At 43.6% G+C, this 24,571-nt stretch overlaps 2 protein-coding genes across 2 annotated transcripts; one reads left to right on the top strand and one right to left on the bottom strand.

The window, feature by feature from the left end:
* Positions 1–3,348: 3,348 nt before the first annotated feature.
* Positions 3,349–4,441, bottom strand: fgf20b (fibroblast growth factor 20b; the record flags this gene model as incomplete). Its single annotated transcript, XM_079228231.1, has 3 exons — positions 3,349–3,594; positions 3,796–3,899; positions 4,171–4,441. 3 exons carry the CDS (start codon positions 4,439–4,441, stop codon positions 3,349–3,351), a joined length of 621 nt encoding a protein of 206 aa, XP_079084357.1.
* Positions 4,442–5,452: 1,011 nt separating this feature from the next.
* Positions 5,453–23,909, top strand: micu3b (mitochondrial calcium uptake family, member 3b; the record flags this gene model as incomplete). The annotated part of the gene is given in 15 exon segments (XM_079228303.1): positions 5,453–5,740; positions 7,323–7,470; positions 10,041–10,072; positions 10,235–10,313; positions 12,430–12,482; positions 12,582–12,662; positions 12,752–12,823; positions 14,171–14,212; positions 16,299–16,394; positions 16,875–16,963; positions 17,184–17,355; positions 18,825–18,933; positions 19,136–19,293; positions 19,910–19,978; positions 22,862–23,909. Coding segments are annotated over 14 exon segments (1,488 nt in total). The 3' UTR covers positions 22,862–23,909.
* Between the last annotated feature and the right edge of the window lie 662 nt (positions 23,910–24,571).

The following is a 24,571-nucleotide window of genomic DNA, read 5'->3' as shown; positions in this document are numbered from 1 at the left end:
AATACTCAATTTGAAGAAACCTGTTATGTGGTATATCACAGTGTGACTTCTATAACTTCAGTCATGGACCACTTGCCTCCCGTCTCTCGCTCTGCGCTCAGTTAGATGCTTCCTCCAGATGTTGTGTGGTCAAAACAAGATGTCAGTCCGTTTCTGGTCAACGCTCCAGGAGTTGTTCACTATGTGCCTCGTTAAAACTAAGAGACTAAACTCTGCAGAAATGACAGTGGCACCAGCTTCTTCTTCTTTTCTTTTTGTTCCCCACGACACCTCAACATCGTTGTTTTCTCCTCACGTCTCCATGGTGACGCAAACAGAGGAGCATATTTTCCACTGCAGCTGACAGCTCGCGATGCAGAGTGTCAGTAAATCAGGTATGCCGCTCTAATTGCCGACCTCAAAATCCTCTCAGCTTTGACACTAAAAAGGATCGAGCTCGACCGGCGAGTGTGGAAGATGATTTACTTTTTGCTTGACTGGTATTTGGGACTCCTGGCTGTAGATTGGACCAGAAGGCCTCTCTCTGGACTCGGATGGAAGCCCAAAAGTATCAAGTGGATAACGCTATACTTACACTTCTGCTGTAATCCCTATAAACACACATGCAGCTCATAATTTGTGCGCACAGCAATTTACTAAGGAATAAACAAACAACAAAGAGCCTGAAATCAATAGTTGCAGGATTCAAATGACACAAAGCTGCAGACAACCATCCTACGCAAACACACCCTTAGAAGTGGCCTTGGCTTTGGAGCAACAGGTGAGCTTCTCGGCAACTCCCCTGTCTTCCCCAACGCAGCCTTCTAAATATAGAAATTATGCTCTCTGATAATTGGGGGCAGACAACAAAGCCGGCTATATTTCCACCCTCCTCCTCCTTCTCCTCCTGCTAAGTCATATCCCAGCTGACACACAGCAGGCCTGAGATCAGAGTGTGGGAGCTTGAGTGCTGAGGGAACACCTGCGCTGTCTGACTGGACTGCGAGGAAAGACACACAGAAGATCACTGACGTCCACACCTGCCCGTGGATCCATGCCATAAACACACACACACATACACACACACACACACACACACACACACACACACACACACCCACACAATTGATTGGGTTTCCTCGAGAGCCCTTTAAGGCCGTCGCTGAGGAGGTGATGAAAGTCAGCGAGCGTCCGTTAAGCGTGGGAGTCGGCCCTCCAGAGTGCGGATGAGGGTTTAAGTGTTTTCAGAGAGTAGCCGCGGACCACCTGGAGGAGGGGGGCAAAAGCATCTGTCTGAGGGCCAGGAAGACTCCAAAGAAACGTTGGTTAAACAAGCGCCAAGGAGCACTTCTGGGCGTCAGGTATCACAAGTCAGGATTTCCAGCGTGTTTTAGGGGGATGACCTTCAAAATGTCAAGGGGGGTCACGCTGTTAGATTTGAACAAGGCCTGCTTTTCTGCAGGTCTTTGCAAATGAGAAACAAAGCTGCCGCTCAAAGTCATGGACACACACTGCAGCAACACGCTCTTTAGCTCGGCAGGACGGGATGGAGCACAGGAATGAAGCATCATTTTCACGCTTGTTATCTTTTCTAGGAAGCTACAGAAAGACGAGCGATTGACAGCATCTTTCCAGAAACAGGCACCCGACTCTTTCATGCTTGCGTGTGTTCACCCGGTGAAGGAGGAGGAGGAGGCACGCAGCTTATAATACACTCCGGGGGTGCTGTCATTAATCGACGACAGAAGCGCGTTGATGTTCAAGGCGTGCAGGTGGGAAAGTCCCACAGTATCACACTGCAGACAGGAGAGAGTTGGCTCCCTGCATGGAGACACCCCCACTGGCTCGCCATCACACACACGCTGAGATCACAGCCCAGCTTTCATGCTTCGACACAGACCTCCCCCCCAGCCACGGAGGAAACAGATATGCAACAGTGGCTTTTTCAAAAAAAAAGATAATTCAGCTGCCTCGCCTCTCTTCACTTCCAACTACAACATACTTTTGTTGCTCTTCTGTTGTTGGGACAGTAAGACAATCTTAAATCTGTAACAGAAAGAAAGAGAGGCTGTCTGAAAGCATGAGAAGAATACATTAAAGTCTGGTTTGATAAGACATTTAAACAAGTCTGTCATCCTCAAACTGTCAGCAGAGGTCACATAAACCTTATCGCTCCACACAAAGTTGCCGGGCCCGAGCTAAAGGTCAGATTTTATTTGGCCGTGATCGTGTTGTTGCATGGCCTCTAACATCCAGAGGATTCTGGACGGACGCTTTGAAGTTTTATGCGCGCATCAATTCTACGACCCCTCTCTCGGCATAATGGTGTCCATAAAGAAAGACAACATTGGTCTCGTAAGCGGGTTTATATGTTTAAACTCTAAAAGACCAAGGCAACCAATAAAGTCACCATTTCAAAAAAATTGCTGTTAAAAGTAAAAACGTGGGTTCTTTAAATGAACATTGGTTATACTTTCATCTCTGATCATATAGGCTGACAAAAAATAAAGCATTTTTGATCACATTTTGAGCAATTTATTGTTTGTGTTGTCAGTTTGTTGACTTCAGATTCCTCCTGTAACACAAGTGACAGTAGTTTGGTGCGAATTAATATGCCATCATAACAAAGATTCGTAAAAAAATTGATTCAAAGTAGCCATATCTCAATAAAATGCATTCTTTTCAGATATTGTCCAAATGTTTCCATAATGTTTAATATTACAGTTTATCACTATAGCTGAGCTTTTTCTTTCAGAGTAAAAGACATAATAGTACAGTGTCTCAGTCTTTATATAATCGATACAATTTCTAGTGGTTTTTCTATATTGCATGTATCTAACTGGAAAAATATATTCTCAAATAAATAAATATAAAACATAAATATATCTAAAATGAATAAATAAATTGTTACATCTTTTCAAACAGGTCTGGACACAGGTAAGACAACCAAAACAACTGAATTCCTTCAAAGACCTTCTGAACAAACAGCTTTCTGACACATACCCACATTAAAAGTATGCATTGAGTACAGCAGTAAAGATTCAGGGACTCGACTGATATCCATCTGACCAACGGAGATGCTCCCTGATCGCTCAGCTCCGTTTCCCATTCCTCTCCTATTCCACGCAGGTTAGGGTCGTCTGAAACAAACAGCCCCCTCATGCCGAGCGTGCAGACATTCTAGCCCGTCTTCCTGGCTGCTGAGAGATGGCCCATGCATTCCTACAAGAGGCCCCGGTGCCTTTATCCCTGCAGGTCGGGCCGCCGTCCTCCAGCCGGCACGGGCCACGTCCCTCGTCTCTTCTCTGCTCCCTGCCTTTGCAAAGGGCTTCAGCAGCTATTCCTGAACTGGACCCGGGCCTCCAGGTCTCAGCTGTGTCCCAGGAGATCCCTGTACAGCTCTGGCACACGGTCGGGGTCCACAGGCCTGGGCAAGAAGTGCGTAAATTTCTGGTGCCGTCTGGATTTAGTCCCGTCCCTTGGTGTCCCGTCTTTGTTTAACGCCACAAAATAACGCGTCCCTTTGTCTCCGTGTTTGTAGAGGTTGGAGGAGTATGTGTTGTACCAGTTCTCCTCAAACTGCTCCTTGAAGACACACTCGGCTGTGAGCTTGTCCTGAAAAGCAAAAGGGCACGACATTAAAAGGTAGTGCTGACTTGGGATGCACGTACAGGACAAACATACGGCACATTTCATTATTAAAAAAAAAGAGAATCTTCTTGAAAGTCTAATTCTCCAAACATGAAAACTCAATAAAAGCCTTGTGGGTCAAAAATGAGCATTTGGGCGACATGAATAAGCAAAGCTGGTACTTACTGATCCATACAGCTCTCCTTTGTCGTTCATCCCCAGATAGAGTCCACTGTCCACACCTCTAATGCTTATCAACCCAACGGCGAGGCTTATGAATTCCAAAATACCTGGAGAAGACAAACACAGCGGTTCAGTACAGACTTTGACAAAGATGAAAGAATATTAATGAAAATATAAACTATATTCTGTTGACACAATCAATTGGTCTGATGCTTTAAAATTAACAGAATATCATCATAATATTGTTATTTATATCATTCGTATTCACTCTTTTATTGCTGCGGATTCTTTTGACACTTGTATAAAAGTACGATATAAAAGTTGGCTACTTTCCATATTTTGCCTCATATTTTATATTTATAAGTCAAATATGTTTACCAGAACGACTGTGGTCCTTCCTCGTGCCCTGCACCGTGCCGTCCGGAAGTATCTCCAGATGAAACCCGGTCCTGCAGTACAGCTGTCTCCTCCTCAGGATCCCTTGGAGGTGCGTTAAGTCCGCCGCGGTGCTGCGGGACAGCCTGTCTCCGGGCAGGAGGTCCGTCGGACCGTCCCCGAGCGGGGTCAGGAGGAAATGGGACCCGACCTGCGCGACACCCTCGATGCCGTGCATGACGCCTCCAACTTCCCCCAAAACAGCAGCAGCCATCGCGTCAAAAGCTCAGCGGGTAAAGTTCAGCGCGGAGGTCCGGAGGGAGCGCTCGTGCGTCTAGTGGACTACCTGGTTGCCACTGTCACTTATTGCATGTTTACGTCCGGCTCACTTAGCGCGTGCACCCGTTGCGCAAGGACACGCGGATTCCTCTTCTTTCTGACATGAAACACCCACCGCTGCTGCCTGCGCCGATTTCTCCCCTCTCCTTTTCTCTCTCTCTCTTTTTTTTTCTTGCTTTCTTGTTTCACCGATGCGCCTTCATCAGCTGCGGTTGCTGCTCAGAAAGCCCTCATGTTGCACATATACCTGTTCGCGGCGTGCTGCGTCGCTAGGAGCCGTGGAGGAGAGGGACCCCCGGCACGAGAGGATCCAGTAGAGTTATAAGTGCGGAATAAACGCTGCAGTGCAGGTAAAAGCAGCTCCTGGAGGGGTTTTTGCGCACAAAGTGGCAGAGGGTGGTGGCGAGGCAGGTGCAAAACCACAGGACTAGTAATGGGCGGGGCTGTCACAGCCCAGACGTGCCCTGGCAGGGATTTGTTTTTCCTTCTCCCGGGGCATAAAATAAGAGGGAGAGAGAGAGAGAGCGAGAGAGAGAGAGAGAGAGAGTTGATGGTGGGTTGTGTTAAACTGAGCACCTGCATCACTTTAAATTCAAATAAAACGTGTAAACACACAACTACGTGACACTTTAAATCAACTCACGTCTCGTGAGTTGATTTAAAGTGTCACGTAGTTGTGTGTTTACACGTTTTATATTCCACATTTCACGTGAGTGTTTCCACAACACGGTTTCAACACGAGTTTTGTCGATCCCGTTAATCCCAGAGCGACTTTGAAGTACCCACGGCACGTCTCGCGCGAGCTCGGAAGCAAAGCAGCCCCGGCTCGAGCTGCTTTTGCTTCCGCTCACTGCTTCTTTTTTACGTGCGTGCTTGCGCGCGCTCGCGTTGTATGCGTGTGTGTGTGTGTTATCAGTTACGACACACACCTCAGTTGTAAACAGCCATGGCTGCCCTGCGCAGGCTTATCCCGATGCTCACTAGCAGCAGCTCAGGAGGAGCGGGCACGCTCGCGGCTCCGGGACGACGCTCGGCTTCCTCGCGCGCTGAAAGAGCGCTGAAGGAAACCAAAGCGCGGAGGGTCGCCGCGGCCGCAGCGTGCGTCACCGCCGCGGCCGCAGCTGCGTACTATTACCGCCGCTCGCTCGCCGGGAGACGCTCCTCCGGCTTGAAGAGCCACGTCGAGGCTCGGCTCTTTCATCTGGCGCTGCCGTCGGTTTCCGCCACCGACAAGGTACAAAGTGGGGGACGTCTGTCACGCGTCAGCGGCGACGCTCAGCTCTCTGTCGTGACAAACGCGTCACTTTACATTTTCATTTGTGTTGTTGTTGCAGCTGCATTTCCACCTGATTAGATCTCCTCGTGCACGTGAAACTACAATAACGCTATAATGTGTCGTCAACATGAGGAGCTGTCCCCGACCTTTGGTGCTGAAATGGCACAAAAAAAACACGATCAGAGGCGTTTCCAGATCACGTGACCTCATTGCTTAGCCATACGTGAGGGTGTTGTCTGCTTTTTCTGAATACATGTCACATAATTAGTTTTTACCGTAAGGAAATTAAGACAACATAGGTATTTATCGCGATGTGTACATTATAATGAATTAACTTATTTAGGGGCTGGACAAAATAACAAGAACACTTGACTGTAATGTAATCCAATACAATTTTGGCCATAGATGGTGTTGCTGGTGCTGGATTTAAGATGCTCCTGTTTCACTGCCCCATCGCAAATATATTAAATTACACACACACACACACACACACACACACACACACACACACACACACACACACACACACACACACATATATACCAAACAAGCAGCTTTTGGGATAATTGATTAATCGTATAAGTTGTTCAAGCTTCTTTTCTGTGTTTGACGTTAGAGTAAAAAATGGCATTGGCACAATATTACCTACATTAATTAATCAAAACAATATTACAGATTAATCAGAAATAAAAATAACCATTAGCTGCTGTTGAAAATGTATCAACAGCACATTTTCTTGTGAAATGTGCCGTTGATGCATTTTCTTTCACTTGATTAATCGATTTCTTAATTAATCGTTCCAACTTTATACCTTGCAGGTTTTGCATCATTATGATAATTCTTTGCACTCTATCAGGTGTTCATGTTGTTTTGTCCGCCTGCTCCTTAATAACCCACATACTCGCTCAAGCAAGTATCTAAGTCTCTTCAGCTCAGACACGCGCTGACCTTGTTGACAGGATTGTAATAGATCACAGGGGAGGTAAACAAACAAGTAAACCGTGTCTGGTTTGCACACCTCGACCAGAAGATTCCTTGTTTCTGATGTTGGGTTGGAGGGCGGACAGCTCCACAGGCCGCAGGAATCCAGGGACGCAGGAAACTGGACACTGGGGCTTGGCGGAGGGGCTGACATCTGAAGAGAGGTGGGGGTGGTTAGAGGGTTTAATGGTTATGCAGAGGGGGGCACACATTCCCTGGGTGTTTTACTCTGTGCCCAGTGGAGCTGGCACTGAGCCACGTGACAGAGAGATCCACTCTGTCCTCACCAGTCCAGCCTTCTGATCTGGCTGGGTTTGAACAGTTGTAGGGACATTATCTGGCGCACAGGGTTGACAAATATGGCTGACATAGCATGCACCCCATTACTGAATTAAAGCACGGCACGGGCCTCTTTGTTGTTCCATGTGAGCGAAGCTTTCTGTGACAAGAAAAGCTGACATGGATTTCATAAAAAACATCTTTCAGACGGTATTATCACTCTTGGTATGACTACAATTTTTCCTGATGTGTGTGTGTGTGTGTGTGTGTGTGTTTTCAGGCCCGGGCCTATGGTCTGGACGATGGAGATGTATACATGTCGTCCTATGAAAACAGATTCCGCCTCTTCAGTTCGGTGGAGTACGAGGGCCAGCTCTACATGACGCCGCTCAGCTTCATAGAGTCCGTCACTTCGAATGAACCCAAGAGTGAGTGCACCTACTCAGCTGCTTCCCCAATACTAAGCATCCTCTTGGGGAAGAGAGGAATCATTACTGATGCTAGGGCTGAACAATTAATCAATTGGTTTATTGACAGAAAATTAATTAACAACAGATTTGACGATCAATTCATTGTACTAAAAAGTGAGGGTTTGCTCATCTTTCTTTCTTTTGTTGTCGTAAATTGAATGTTTTTGTGACTTTGGACTGGTGATTTTACATAAACAACTTGATAAAGCCAACATGGGCTTTCTGGGTTTTTTTTATTTGTGTTTTCTGTCATTTTTTAGATAAATAATCAGTAATCAATAACAGCAATAATCATCCACGCATCTGAAGAACCTTGTAAATTAGAACGGTAATGAATTTGAAAGTGAAGGAAAATATTGCCGTTGACTGACACACAATCTCCTCACGAGAGGAAATATCAGCAGAGTCTCTGGACCCTGATTTCTCAAGTTCTTGAGTGCCTAAGAAGGTTCCTGGGTTCCTGGAAAAGTTCCTGCGTGGAACCGGGCGAATTAATTTCATCTACAAAGGCAGAGGACACCGTCTCTGATGTGATCACATTATTTCAAGCCTTCAAGTTTCCTTTCTTTTCTTTTTTCATGTGCTAAAAATGAATTTAACTTTAATTTAGCTATCATCAATCTTTTTGTAAGGGAAGGTGGTCGTTCCCTTCCTGAAGACTGCCAGTGAGCTGCACTGCAGAAGCTACGCTGCTTCTGTAAATCAGCCCCATTTGTCAGCTCCATTTGCCTAATTACACTTCTGTCAAGTCATCAGATGAACCCTCTCCATCCTCTAATTACTTTGAGATGGAACAAATAAAAAGCCCTCGTGTTTTTCTAGAACGTTACTTGTTGCTGAGGGCCTGTGAAGTGTCATCATCAGACAATAAGTTGCGGCTTGCAGAGCCTCAGCCATAACACCTGCATAAAGATAGGCATCTTCCCCAGCAACCCCACTTTTATGGCTCATTTATGTGGCAACAAACTCGCAGAGACCCAGAGAGACCAAACGACTCAGCATGGATGCCATAAATGTAATGATAAGACATTCGGATCACTGCGATTGATTATGGTGGCAGGTGTGTGTGTGGCCTGCTGTAATGTTTTGGACTTGTCTTCAGTGGGATCTAATGAGGGCGGTAAGTAAGGGGCACTAATGTGTTAGCATACCGCGTGCCATTGTTCTCTAATGTGTTGCAAAATAGCCGTGATGGTGTTTTATGGTTATACTGTGGCTGTAAAAAGAGATGTGTTTCTGAGAGGACGATGGAGTTCTGGCCATTTAGAAGTGAACCATTAGAGTTGAGTTCTGAAGCGCCGTCATGTAAATTATTCATATCAGATCCATAAGGTATGTTTTCATGAAGCAATACGTGAAATGAGCAAATACATGCTCACATTAAGGGAAAAAAGCTCACAAACTTCTCACAGCAAACCATCGCTTGGCAATCATAATCCCCGCTTTAAGCACAGGCTCTAAAATGTGTCAGTGGAGGGTTATTGTCACAGTGGACAGTTTTATTCTTTCTTCCCTTTTACAACACCTCCATCTTATCTTCCGCTTTATTGACCATCGGAATGCGTTCACCGAGACGTCTGTCCACGTAAACACCCGTTTTCACTTTTGTTTCCCGGTTCTAAATTCTTAATATAGAATTCACCGTTGAAATATGTTGGTATAAGTCGCCAGCGGTAGTCAGATCATTCACTTCGGGAAAAGTTATGTTACCACACTGTAAAAAAACTTCACTACGGTAAAAGTTTGGCCTTCAAAACCTTTAACTCAAGTAAAAGGATTATCAGTTAATTTTGATTTAAGCATCAAAAGTCATTGATCAGTCAAATGTTTCCCATCTGGATTAATGTGTTTTACTGCTGTAGATGTTTTAACTCCTTTATAGACTGTTGGATTTAGTTTACTCGACAGATATGCATCATATTCTATAAGATCATCATTCTGTTTGTGGGGTCGCTGGCTTTTTCATGAGTTTTCAGCTTTGTGATGATGTATTACAAGAGGTTTTCTAAAGAGTTTATTTAGCTGAAGAGGTAGAAAGAAGAATATACTCAACTAAAATAGGTTCATCAGTTCATAAAACAAATTATTAAATTTACTTTTTACTGTTGAGGAAAGGTATGAAAAAGTATGATCTGAAATGTAACTAAAGCTCAGACAAATGTAGTGGAGTAAAAATAACAACATTTGCCTCTGAGCTGTAGTGCAGGAGAAGTATAAAGGTGCATGACAAGTAAATACTCTTTGCATGGTTGTTTTGATTTACCTGCTTAAATATTGTTTTATTTGTTTTTGTTCTTTATGGCCCACTTGGCCAGATGCATGGTCAATTTCTTATAATCTTTCTTACTTTTGAATGTTGTTTTCTTGTTAAACTGTAAAAATGCCTAAATAAAATATCAAGTATAAAAAAAAAGTAAGAAAAGAAAAGTAAAGTAAATGCTCAAGTTAATCACAAGTAGCTCCGATGTGAGTAAATGTGCTGTAAAGTTCCTACAGCTTGCACTAACTGTGCGCCTTGTTTCCTTTAGGTAAGAGAGCATGGAAGTCCCTCACAAAAAAGGTGAGTTGTTCTGTCATCAAAGCCCTTGTTGCTGTTTCACAGAATCTCTTCATCTGTGTAAAACCTCTGTAATTACGGTAATGCCAACACACATTGCATTACTTTGTGATGACTCAGGATTTAGAAATGAATGAGTGATTTGGGATTTTCTTCTATTGTCAGGACTTAGACAAGATGCTAGCTGATACCCCGCCTGTTTGGAAAGGATCATCTAATTTGTTCAGAAATCTCCGTGAACGAGGTGAAGTAACCCGCTCGATCTGCTGCGGCTCACGAGCACCCATTGACTTTAAGTAGTTCTCCTTCATGCTTTTATTTTGAAAGGCCTGGTCCAGAGTGTGCTCTGGTGGTGCGTGTCAACCTGGTATAGACTCCACAGCAGTGAGTGCGTTGTAAATACTATCTTATCTCTCCATCGCAACATGATGTAGATTTATTCTCAGGTAACCTCTGCATGGAACGCTCCATTCAGTCTTTACATAACGATCCTACGCACTTTCTTGAATAAAACATGCGATAAGTGTGAAGTTTCCTGGAAGGAACTATCATTTGGTACAAAGTATTGGGAAAGTGGGAAATTCCTTGAAAGAAGTTGTTAATTTAGTTTTGAATGCTTTATAGTACAATGCACTGTACATAGCCAAACTGTAACAGGCTTCTTTGAATAAGTTACAATAGCAATTAATAGAAATAATACATTTTACAACTTCTGTATTTCCCCTATAATTTATAGCAAATTGCAATGTATTTTTTGGGAGATTGGAAAATGTTCTAAACATATGGATGTAAAATAACGTAACGTTTGCACATTTTGATCACAATGAAGACTTTTAGAGCTGAAACACTCAGATCGGAGTCATTTAATCAATTTGTTGACTATATCAATTTAAAACTATCCAATGCACCAGCAGAATCTTACTTTACTTTAAGCGGCTTGCGAAATACAACTGCAAACTCCGATTCCTAGCATTAAGAAAATGAAGTTGTTAGTGAAGATCTTTTTAAATGTGCCCACCTGGGCCTGTGGCCTGCCGCTCAGTGTGCCAGTGGAGCATCAGATCTCACTGTTCTGCTCTCTCCTCTGTTGCTTTAGCTAAGTGCCAATGCCGGGATTTGGGGCTTTTAATCCTGCTGTTAAACGTTGCGGCTTTGTCAGGGGGGAAAAAGACTGGATTGATCTGCGAACAAAGCGTCGCTTTGGAGAATGAGGGAGCCGTTTGAACCCGACTATGTCGAGACACGTCCCACCGGCCACCCCCCTGATCACCACGGACATTATGAAGCCTAAGAATGGGATTGGATTACATCTCCGGGACTGCCACTCTGTATGAAGTGTTGCTGTGGAATTCTTTGTATTGTCTAACAACATCTACTTGAGCTCAGAGGCTGAGCTGCAGGGAGGAGGAGGAGGAGGAGGAGGAGGAGGAGGAGGAGGAGGAGGCTCTCCCTCCAGGAGAGTGAAGGTGTGTGGTATTGGTGAAACATGGCTGGAATCTTCAAAGTTTTTTTCTCTCCTCAACCTATTTAAGCTTTAAAAGGCTTTGAAGCCAGAGATCTGTTGTCAGTATAAGGCCGTACATGCCAAATAGAGAACTGGGATGACAAGAATTTCTTTCTCCAGATGAACTCTGCCTAATGGCATGCATCACTAATTTTCTTTTGACACCTTAGTTTGAACATGTGTTTAAAAAATGACATCTTTGTTTGCTAGTTTAGTTTTTCCCTCCTTTGCAGCAAACCCCTCCTCCCGTACCTGACTTCTTTTCCCATAACACCCAGAGCAGTCACCCAGAACTATCTGCGCTCGATTCTCTATCTTCCCGAGCAAACAAAAGCTTGGGAATGCTTTCAGAGTAAGAGGGGAGAAGCCTCCCGAGTCGCCCGAGATGTCTCCTGACACTCACTCTTCCCTTCTCCGTGTCACACAACAAAGGGAGCTGAAGGACGCGACACAAAAACCTGAATCGGCCGTTCCCAATCAGTGACAGATCACTTGAGAATGTATTACACCTTGTTACCCAAACGCGATCAGAAGCCGTGGGCCCTAAATTTGTTTGGGTTTGTGTCCAGATAGGTCAGCTCAGTTGTAAAGCCTGTGTTTGTGTGAGGGGGAACACCAAGCACGAGGTAAAAGGCACCTTTTAAGATGTTATCAGTGAGGGCGAGAGGATTACTCTTGTCTTAAGGCGTGCACTGGTTCTTTGGATGGCTTATTCATCTCGGGCGCATGACTTTGAACATCTGTAAACACCGTCAGCTCACCGGTTAATGCCATCGGATACGTCTTGTGTGGAAAAGGGGTCAGTTCAGCTTAGGTTTGTCAGCTTGACAATTCTTTTTGTTCTTTTTTTCCCCAGGTGTCATCAGCTACACAGAGTATCTGTTCCTGCTCTGCATCTTAACAAGCAAGTGTATATTTGAACAGACTCAAAGGAGGATCATTTTGAAACGTATTTAGATTAAAAAGGTGACTGTCCGTTGTAATTCCTGTTTCCATTTGATTGCAGAGCCCCATGCAGGCTTCAGGATTGCCTTCAACATGTTTGATGCAGATGGGAATGAAATGGTGGACAAAAGGGAGTTCATGGTGGTGCGAGACTCGTTGATATTCAGATATGATGAAATGTATTTGATCTATCGTGTCATATTTTACATAATAACTTGCCATCTTTTCACCAGCTAGAGGAAATTTTCCGTAAGAAAAAGGTCAGAAAGGAAGTTGCCGAAGATAAGCAAAGATATGCCATGAAGGTATGAGTTGTTTTCAAACTTTGAATGTATTAACAGCATGGCAAGCGTAATGTAAAAGGGGTTCCTGCTAACTTTGCAGTTCCCCTTATTGTTTTCTTCTTCTTCAGTTTTGTTGTTTTTAGCAGGAAAAAAAACACACACTACTTGTCTAAAGAAATGCCAGACAAAGTGAGCAGCTAGCCAGCCAAGGGGCAGATATTGGTGGAGGCTGAGTCGGTGTCGACCAGAACAGAGCTAAAAGAAGAGTGGATATTGGACTTATATTTGTAAGGTGAAAGAAACATGACTCTAATGCTCATGTTGCTCAGCGTCTGCTAAATGTGTAAACTGTTTGCTAACACCTTATATGTCGAGTCCTTTGCGCTTGGTCTGCTGCCCCCAAGTGGCCAAAAAGAATATTAATTTAAACCTGCATTCATTCATTTGGCCACTTGGGGACAGCGCAACAAACTGTTAATACACAAGGACATATTCTCCCTGGAGTCGATGCGGCTCACATGTTTACACTTCAGACACAGAAGAAAATGAGCATTTCTTTGGAGTTGTGTTTCTGCCAGCTGTCCAACATCCAGTCTTCTTTCAGCTGTTTGAGTCTCCACTAAGTCCTGAGGGAAATATCTGCCTCTTTAGCTAATAACGACGCCTTGTTCACCAGCGAGTTGCTCACTTTGTCCGTCTGCTGTTCGGTGATAAACAATGGGTTTATCAGAGCTTTGAAACAGTAAAGCTTTGGGCCGGAAACCAAAACAGTGAGCTGAAAGAAGCTAAACTGCACCGAGTCAAGTGATTCTCTTTGGGACACCTTTTATCTTACACGCAGTCCTTTTACCCATTACTAATGCAGCTTAACATGGTTCTGAATCTTACATTTGAACTAATGTCTCAGGACTCGGGCTGCACAGAGGTGAATGTGGTCATACAGGGTAAAACATGTCTGAGGCTTTCATCTCTTTCGGACCGCTTTGTGCCGCATGCAGGTGGATGTAAACAGGCAGAGCTGAACAGAGCGATAAGAGCGACTCTTTGAGGTCTTATCGCGCACACACAACATGGAGGAGCTTACTCTGCCGCGACAAACGTTAGCATCTCTGGACGGTCTTGCATTAATCTGAAGCCCGTATAGCACATCAAACACATCATTAGAATGGGCACCTCTAGATTTGGAAACATAATGGGGCTTTTGCAAGAAGATAAAGTTGAGGGTAATGTCACGTCATATACGTTTGACGGCGATGACTTGAAGAAAATCAATTGATGGCTTTAAAACTAATTTCCAACCAGCTTCCTGTTCTAAAATACGCTGTGAATTATAAACAAATCTTCTCCCTCTGCTCGTTTTTATTTCAGAGCCTGCAGCTGTACGGTCCATGCTCATCCCAGCCGCACAGTGTATGTATTGTTCTCCCTCCCTGAAGGGAAATGGAACCGTTCTGCTTGTTGCATGCATTTTTGACATGTGCTTTTCCAAAGCTGAAATCTATTTTACGCACAGAAAACCCCTGCATGTGTGTCTGTTAACAGAAGATAACCTCATAGCAGGATCTAAAATACACCACTGTGTAATTCAAGCATTATCTTGTGTGTTTGCGTGTGTGTGTTTAGTGCAGATGATTCATGCACTTGCCTTTTGTCAGCATTGGGCCAGAGATTCCACCTCAAAAAGCTTTTACCTGAAGAAGACCCCCGTGTTTTATTTTTACAGTTTCTTGAGGAGTGGTATTTGGGCTCAGGTTACCTTTTGTGATGGGTTTGACCATGAAGATGCCCGTCAGAGAGGAAAACTGTGAAAAGCACTCAACACACACACACACACACACACACACACACACACACACACACACACACACACACACACACACACACACACACACACACACACACACACACGTCTGTTTGAAGACTCTACCTCTAGGTGTGTCTTTTTTTGTTTTGATTTCTGCTGTCGTACTGTAGGTACCTTTCCAGCAAAAAGTTCAAAAGTCAAAAATCTTTTCAAAAACACGGGCTTTCCCCCGAGCATGTTCTAATTACAAGTGTTTCAGGATCTTTTCATGGGATGAGTTGAGTAACCGCGCGGCGCATTAAAGACTTGTTCCGTAATTAGCTGTGGGATCACGGCGTAAATCTCCCCTTCTCTAAAAGCGGCGAGGCGCAGAGGAAGAGCTGTTTAATCAGCTGGCTCACATTCACCCTCAGGCTTGAGAGATGAACAAAATAAAGAAGTTGATAAGAGAAATAAATATTATGAAATGAAGCAAACCATACTTAGGAACACGTGCCGGCGCCAGCTGGCTGTTTCTGGTTGGCTGTGTGCTGATGTTGCTTTTGAATGAGGTGATGGCGAGACTTGAAAACATAGGGAATAAAGAAATGATGGGGTGAGAAAACAGAATGAGAAATCCTAGTTTTTTTCTGAACTACTCGAGACAGATTCCCTGTGATCTTTTCATTGCACATGACACAAATTACCAGAACATTGTTGTTGGTGGTTCCTCGGTGTAGCTGTAGTTGTCTCACAGCCGGCGGGAGAGTGAAAACAGTGTAAACTGTAATAAAGATAATGATTGGTTAATCAGAGGTCGGGAGCCTGACCTCATGGGGAAAAATAACTTTTTTCGTCTTTCTTTCCTCAAACTCTGAACCACAGACTGAATATAAGACGTGAACGTAGTCGCCGTGACTTCACCCATTGGTTTGTGGACTACGGTTTGGAAGTCTTGAGTTTGGAATTTTGTTGCCATTTAACGGAAGTGACCATATATGGGCCGTCGGGGTAAAGATGCCGTATACGTCTTTGGTAGCGACCTGTCAATCACAATGTAGCCCCTACTTAATGGTCTATTTCACTCTAAATGGACCATAATTTACTAAATGAACATAGAAACTAGCTATTGAGACCATTAACTCATGTTAACAATATTTACTGAGGTAATAAATCAAGTGAGAAGTAGTCTCCTTTTCTCTGAGACTTCTAAACAACGGGACTTCTTTTTTTGCAACCAGAGGAGTCGCCCCCTGATGGCCATTAGAGGGAATGCAAGTTCAAGGCACATCAGCATTGGCTTCACTTTTCATAACCGGAGTGCATTTCTTCTGAACACAAGAGTAGGCGAACGATGTCTGATAACTTGCATTTACTTCTCAGCTTAGCATCAAATGATGACAACCTGGCATGAGCCACCCTTCGGCTCTCACGCCTTGCATGCTTTGGACATGTGTCGGCTGTGTCGGCTCAACGTGCTGCCAAGAGGCTGCATGCATGGCTGCAGAGCGATGGGCCTCTCAGATACAGTCTGTTTCTGCCCTACTGTCCCTCTGTCTCTGATGTTTTTTTTATCTGACTCTTCATCTTCTTTCCAGTCTGTGCATCTCTGTCTTCCTGCCTGCCTTCCAGTGCGATCCACGTTTTTCCGTCCGTCTTCCTTCTCCAGATGTGTTTTGTCTTCTAACAGCTGTGCTTCAACTGCTGCCACAGGTTCTTGAAAAAGACAGCCAGCATGTGGAGGCCCGGGGCATGTGGGATGTTCTCAGACGTGGCACAAGTCAAGTTCTGTTTTCTGATCTCACCGAGGTAGCCATGCCCTCATTACTTTGGTTATACGGTCAATACTGGGAACCAGCGGACTGTCCATACGGAAGGGCCCATGTTAGCACTGTGGATTTATTTATTTAGTCTGCTTGTTAGCAAGAATAAATACTGACTAATATTTCCTCTGTAGCATGTTTAATGAATCTATTGCATGGCACGTGTTTGTATCGTGCAGAAATGAGAAACGCTGGCCCACTGTTTGGTTTCAGGCACGGTGAAAAATGAATCATTAACTCTTATTCAACAGCAGAACCTGGGTATGGCTATTAACTAACATCTTTGCTTCAAGCTTCCGGTGTGGTTAGATGAAGTCATTGTTAATGGTTACCTGGTGTTTCCATGATACGCTTGTTAGAAAACAACTCAGATTGGGATTTGTTGCAAGTGTACTCATATGTTTGGATGAATCATTGCGACTTCAAGCTATGAGGAGTTATAATTAAGTTATTTCCCCTCTGTTAGCAGGTGAATGAAAAGACAGAGACAACGCTGCTGGTGCATTTCTTTGGGAAAAAAGGCAAAGCTGAATTAAAGTTTGAAGATTTCTACGAGTGAGTAGAAAACCCCTTTGTTCACTGTGTGATAAATCAATATGTTCCCGAGAAAAAGATTTTCTCTCAGTGTAATAAGGTCATTAATCATTTTCATGCCCCGGACGGCTAAACCGTCAGTGTTTTTTTTGTTTTTTTTGAGACTTTGTTAAGTGTTCCTTTGTGGATGTGAGTTTGTGGCGGTGGCGTTATCTGTCAGCGGTCCGTCTCGCTCCTCCAGGTTCATGGACAACCTGCAGACAGAGATGCTGGAGATAGAGTTCCTCTCCTACTGCAAGGGCCTGCCCACCATCAGCGAGGAAGACTTTGCTCGGATCCTCCTTCGCTACACCAACGTGGACGACGTCGGCGAGTATTTGGAGAACGTGCGCCACGGCTTGCCGAACGAAAAGGTGCGCCCTCCCCCCCCCACCTTCCCCAACTATCTGATTTGTCATCACATGTGATGACACGAACATGCCAAAACAGACGCGTCTTCTTTCTTGCACACAAATTGAAAGATTGAAAGGATAAAAATTAAATGTTCAATTACAATTTGTGGTCTTAATAACGGGAATTACATGTTGGAGCTAATTCTCTGCCCAGTGAATCAAACATCACTATATTTTTGACCAAATACCTCCATACAGATATTGCGACAACATTCCATTTACACAATGAGATTTAGTGATAAATAATCATCAAGAATGTGGATATAATGACTAAGCATGTAATGGAAAATAATAGAACCGCACGAACAGTCTAATTTTAGAGATTTACATCACTTTACTGCAATGCAGCCTGTGAAACCAGGAAAAGAGAAGACTTATGCAGACTTATACAAGTACATTGTAATTAAGCCCTTGTTCCACGGCGTAACTCTCAGTAAAATAACAAATTGCTGTTTTTTTGGTGTGGTTTTTGTACAGCTTAAACACACTATAATGTGTTAACTATTGTGCTTCAGACTTCCTGCTAAGACACACACACACACATGTATGCTACCTTCTCATCTAACTCCCAGACAGAGAGGAGAGTCTGTTGAACTATTCCTTTAAATGAGTTCGTTAGCTTTCATCGACTTGCACTCTGTCGTTTTGTGTGAGCGTGGGAGCATTTATTTATTTTTACCGCCCGCTGAGTTATCTGTTGAGTGAAGCATCCTCATTTTAAGCTTTGATTTGTTTCCCCTCTTGGCGCGCTGAAAAGACGGCGGCAGCTCCTCGAGTAGCCTGTTGCTAGATCTCCATTGACGATGAAGTGGGTCTCGTCGTGAGGGGCTAAGAGATATTTTACGGCCCTCTCCTTGTTAAAACAGCAAAGCGACAGCGATTAGTCATTACTCCGTTTGTTAGCCCGTGTGTGCTGCCGGCTTGGCGAGGCCCCCGGCGAGAGAAGGAGCTCGTAGCTGCGGGACGGTTGAGTGGAGATCAATGGACTCAGTGTTTGAGTCATCAGCCAAGCCTGAGATGTTTGGGGATTCATCACTTTTGTTGTTTTTGTTTATTCAAGTATCAGGTTAATCTGCCTTAGAAAAGTCTGCAAACGGGCCTGACCTCTTCCCAAAAGCTACAATCTCCCCCCCGCCGCTGACAGCTCAGCGTGTCCATACTGCACAGGGGAAAATCCAGCAATGTATACTCTGTCTGTTTGGGTGTGTTATCTATCTGCTGGCTTCAAGGTCCCACACACACACACTAAAGGATTCCCCCGCAGGATGAAAGGAAGCAGACGATGTGCCGGGTGAATCGTAGCGTTATCCCTTTGCTGGAGTGTTGACACACGCAGCCGCTCGCTAACATTTTCTCGCGTTGCATTTCAAAAAGCTTTTTGTTTCGTGGATATAAAAAGGTGTCGTTTTGTCGTCGTCATCTCTTCGCAGGGAATCACCTTTGAGGAGTTCAGGTCCTTCTTCCAGTTCCTCAACAACCTGGAGGATTTTACCATCGCCATGCAAATGTACAACTTCGCCAACCGCTCCGTTGGTCAAGGTGAAGACTCGCAGTCTGTAGTCACAATGCTTTCAAATGGAGTTTCATTCTATCTTTTCTGTTGTAAGTCAATCAAATGAGGCAAGCAAACCATCCAGGTGACGCACAATCTGTTCGATCTCATCTTAAGCAAAAGTAATGTAAATATTGGGAGCAAACGTCGGTAATAAAGACCACTCTCCTACTTCTCTTTCCCTTCCAGAGGAGTTCACCCGCGCCGTCTACGTGGCCACGGGCATCAAGCTGAGCCGCCACTTGGTCAACACGGTCTTCAAGATCTTCGACGAGGACCGCGACGACAGACTCAGCCACAAGGAGTTCATCGGCGTCATGAAGCAGCGGCTGCACCGCCGCGGCGGGGTGAGACGGCAGAGGCCATGTGTCGCTCTTTTATGACTCTGAAGGTGACAGAGGTGTCGCTGTCTTGTCTCCGCAGCAGCACTGGCGGATGTGAACGACACCGGCGTTGTTATCTTTATGAGCTACTCCTTAATGTCAAAAAGAGGGTGCCACAAAGAGCTCACACGCAGACACATGGATGCAAATTTAGGTCAGATTTAACAGGGTGAAGAAAAAAAAGGCCAATGTGGGTTGTTGCTGAGCACAGACATACAGCTTCATTTTCAGAACAGAGTACTTAAGCAGCTATTAGCATCACAAACACCAATTACAGCTCTCAGTAAGCACTAATTATGTCTATTTTTTCCTTTAGGTGCTGGTACCTTAAGTTGCTCCACACCACAATGTCTAAATTACACTCCTGACACTTTTTATTACTAAAACACATCTCACCTCTGAGTCGGCAATTAGGGATTTTTGTGAAATTATACTGCCACCTAGTGGGACACCATGGCACTGACCCTGTAACAGCATTACTCTCTCTCTCTTTCTCCCTGACACACACACACACACACACACACACACACACACACACACACACACACACACACACACACACACACACACACACACACAGGGCGTCAGAGGGGAGGAGAAGTTCACCTCCTTTAAGTCCTGCATGAGGAAGGAGCTCTCAGGCAAATAGGTAAAGTATGTTCTCATCCCGTCAGCATTCTTTGTAAAATGAGGCAACAATGAACGAACAAAGCTTCATGTGAGGTTGACAAATGTCACATGACTTGAGTTTCTAAACTGTTCCGTGACAGCGTGACCCAGTCGGTCTGTTCAGATGTTATTTTCGAAAGGTCCCCACTCTGCTCGCCCGGAGCATTGAGTTACACTGTATTATTAACGCCTGATCAACTGCCACCAGATACCAGCTTAGGCCTGCACATGAGCAGCGAGCAGCGCACTTTAAAGCTGCGTGGATAAATGTTTCAAAGGAAATGCACCTCCTGGGAGAGGGCTCCATAATCTTAGGAGAGGACTTGATCTGGATGTTTGTTGCAAACATGCGCCGCAATAAGAAAAATGTCTGTTTCGAGAATTTTGAGAGAAAAAACACGTTTAAATTTGACCGGATCCATGACCTTCAAAGCATGTGACTAAAAGCATTAGCGTGTTAGTGTGAGGTGAGCTATCCAACAATCACAACTTAATGAAACGCTTTATCCTGGTACAACAACGCAATTAAGTCCTTGAACTTACGATGGACACATCAAATGCAAAGAACAATATAAGACAACAAGCACAGGAACAAACATTTTCACAAGAATCCGAGGGTTCACAAAACCCGGGAGCTGTGAGCGAAACCGACTGGTTACAGTTTATGTACCCGCCTACGTTACTGTGGCAACAGGGATACACAACGCTGTGGAGCAGCTGCTCGGCCGGCGGCTCAGGCTCATGACTAAGGTGACGCACTTTAAGCTAACTCGCAATAGACTCACACTTACAATGCTCGAGGAGGACTTGAACAGTGCAACTTATTCATATTAATGTATTATTTATCTAAGCATGTTATACTGCGTCAGTCATAATCAGTTATATACTTGGACTATGCATCTTCTACAGTAGGCCCATTACACACTAATGATAATATTCCAACTAAAACATTATAGGGGTGGGGTATTTGTGTATTTATTCATAGTGTTAGTACTCTATACTACTTTTTGTTTTAGGAGCAGGATACTCGTATATATTATATAGCAGGGAAAATACACACATTCTGAATTTATACAGCAAATAAAAGATACTCTAAGGTATTGGGTTTAGTAAAATAGGAAGAGTTTTGACTTAAAACAATGCAATTTCCTGTAAATCTAACGAGCAGAGAACATATCGTCACCTTCCTAAAATAATGGCCTAAGTCATTTTTTGACAAAAATGATTTTCTTTCCTAAATGATCTCCTCATGATACTGGCCACCTCTGGTAAAATCTCCTACATCCTCAGTTGAACAGATCATGTGATTCTACCCCTGTAGTATAACGGCCCATGTCAAGAGTGGGACTTAGGCCATTGTCAAAAGACAATGTGACTTAGGCAAAATTAAAAGCTTTTTAATAATGCATTTTGAAGCTAGCATTTAAGATAGCAATCTAGTTAGCATTTTTGCAAGCATTTTTGTCAATGAAAAATCTCACTCGAACATAATATTAGTAATCATAACATAATTTGACCGTTATTACAGTATCCCTGTTGTGCAGCGTCAGAGGCAGCTTGTGCACCCCGATTATATTGGTATTCGTTTTTTGTGTTTTCTGAAAAAATTTCTTCAGCCATTATTTTAGGAAGGTGACGATATGGACAATTGTCTATGGCTACTAGCACCAGCAGCTGCATATGAGGCGTTTAGGAACATCGGTACATTGATGCGTTCCAATCTATGGTTATCTCCGTGAATGAAAAATAGTAGCGCTGCACAGAAAAGTCTGAAGTTTGATTCATAATGTTGGCTTTTGAATTGCTAATATTAATAAGTAGTAAAAACATTGTGTTCAATAATCCAACTTCTGTCTCAAACAGACACAAAGCGAACGATGCCACACTCAGACAAAGTCTCTGATTAAGTCCAAAAGTGTTGATAAAAGATGTAATTATTTGAAAATCCAATTTGCTTAATTGTTCAGTTTAAAAAATATATATATTCAACAATTGCACATGTAGAATTTCCCAAATTGTCAATAAGAAACGGCAGAATACAGACATTTAAACTGCCATGCCATGATGACGCTCAACGTTTATGACGGTTTACGTCGGTTTTTGCGATGAATGCCCTCTGACGTAGTGACCTTCAAAACCAACTGTGCACATTTCCAGTGTAGACCATCGGTTTTCATATGGAATGAAAGGCATTGTTGGTATATTTACGTAAAAAAACTAATAAGAGTTATGTTTTTTTCCGTCAAGAAAACAGGAGCTAAGTGCACATGCGTATGAATGGCCATTTAAAACTTTGTTTTTCTCCCGATTGCTTTGGTCTTCGATTACACAACTACTACATTTGTCATTATAACGTCTGAACTATTGAAGTAATACACAAATTAAATGTAGAAATCTCAAGAGTAAACAACAATAATACAAATAAAGGTGATTATATGGAACATTATTGTTAGAAAATGTGATTTACAATGGGGCTCTTGCTTAGCTGGATGATTGTTTTACACAAATCTACATATGTAAACGTACATGTGTGCTGGCATTACTTCCCATGTTACTCTTTAAGTGAAATGTGTAGATATGTGGGAGAGCGATCGCTCCTTGCTGCTCGTAGGCTACAGATCCACAGCTGTGGTCACTGCAGAGGACCCAGATATGTTTCTGCACACTTGCAGAACTGCTGCTGCACCCCATGACTGCTTGATGAAGAGGTGTACTGCTTTCTGTTTCCCTGTAGTCGAATGTAGTCGTGTTTCTCGGTATCTAAAGTACAAAACAATTGACTGCTGTTCTCTTGTGAGAACGAGATGATCCACAGCGTGTCCCACTGGACTTGTATTTATCCTCTCTCTCTGTGGTCTGTCAGCAGATGGACATCCCATCGTCAGCGCCCGTCTTAAGTGGACGAGCGGTGCCTCCTCTTTGCTCTCTGCCAGACAGAAGGGTTAATGCATGCTGCAGAACCGTATTGCACTCTGTTAGAAGCTTTTAAACGAACCGGATGTGGCACAAACGGGACGTGGTCGGCCTGATGGGAAGTGGTCAAGTAAACTTCAGTGTTGCAGGACTCTAATGTGAAGTACTCAGTTTGTCGACCTGCTTTTGCTTGCTCTGAAGATATTTAACTATTTATTGACTGTAAATATGTTGAACAGTTTCAAGATTTGAAACACTGATTATATTGTATTTATTTATTTATTTAAAAGTCCAACGTTGTCTTACTACTGCTCTGCCAGTGAGCGTTGTTCAGCCCGATTCTCCTTTTGTCCCGAGCTCCGTCCGGTCCAGTGGTGGCAGCATTGCTCACATACTTCGCTCTGCAGCCCCCTGCACGGATCAGCTCAGGACAGCACTCCCCTCCTCCCTTTTCCTCCTCCTCCTCCTCCTCCCGCTGCAGCTAAAATCCTCCAGGATCCCCAGAGCCGCGGCAGGCTTGAACAAACTCATTCCGTCTGTGGCTTTTTCACTGTTTAACTACAGGCAGCTAACAGTGTTAATCATTTCTGAGCTGGTGAAAGAGAAGTGCTATTTTCAGGCCACTGGCAGGGATGACCTATATAAATAAATATGCAAAAAAGATTGAAGCCATGTGTTTGTTCCACTCTTGGGACACTCAGCTTAAATTAGTTTTGGAGCAATACATTGAAATAACCTTCCCTTTATGCTCAAAAGAAGCATTTACCCTTTACCTTCTTTATAGAAATATACTTGTTCTTGATGATGTTGTTTCCTGGTGTAACGTTTGCTTTGGGTGGAGCTCTGTCCTGAAAAAAGACATCAACATGTTACATGCTGTAATATTTACCAGATTAGTCGGTCTACCTCCTGAAGACTTTTTAGAAACTTCCCGCTGTCATTCTTTTAAAACAGGTCTGACTGTTACACCGATGCGTTTATAAAGACATGGTACAATAAACATGTTATAAAAGATTTGGTTGTTTTGTGCTCTTTCTCACACACAAACACACACATGCAAAACAGCTGTTAACCGACCCTCCTCTGTAGCGACTGATATATCAAGAGCACAGGAGAATAAATTAGACGTTTTATCCTAAACCCCAAGGCCAATCATTACCAGTATTAATCATCAGGAACTGAGGCTGTGTGGGTGTACGGGACTTTAATCAGAGACTTTTTTAAATCTTTAAATGATTCATTCAGCAGGGTAATAATGTGCAGTCTCACACTCTAATCCTGAACTTCTTGACGTAAGATCAACGAGGTTCTTCTGAAATGTAAAAGATCCCTGAGATATAATGAAAAGTTAAATTTCAATGGTCATCCATTAACTCTGAGCAATTACATTTCCACGCCTGTTTAATAGGATCTTAGTTTCCTAAATGATAAAACAGTATGTTGAGTTCATATAATTATTGTTTTGTGACTTGACACTGAGGTTATTGTAATATTGCTCATGATTTTTACACAGGCATCACATCACACACCCCTATGTTGTAGTGGTTTCACCCACTATTGCCCAGGTTTCCCCTCAGTAGGACCGATCCCATTCACATAAACAAAAACAACCTCTGAGTCTGAAGGTACTCCAGCTATTTAGCATTCAGGGTGCATAGAT

The sequence above is a fragment of the Taurulus bubalis genome (genome assembly GCF_910589615.1).
Source record: "Taurulus bubalis genome assembly, chromosome: 13".
NCBI lineage: Eukaryota > Metazoa > Chordata > Actinopteri > Perciformes > Cottidae > Taurulus > Taurulus bubalis.
This window is presented reverse-complemented; position numbering and strand designations above follow the sequence as displayed.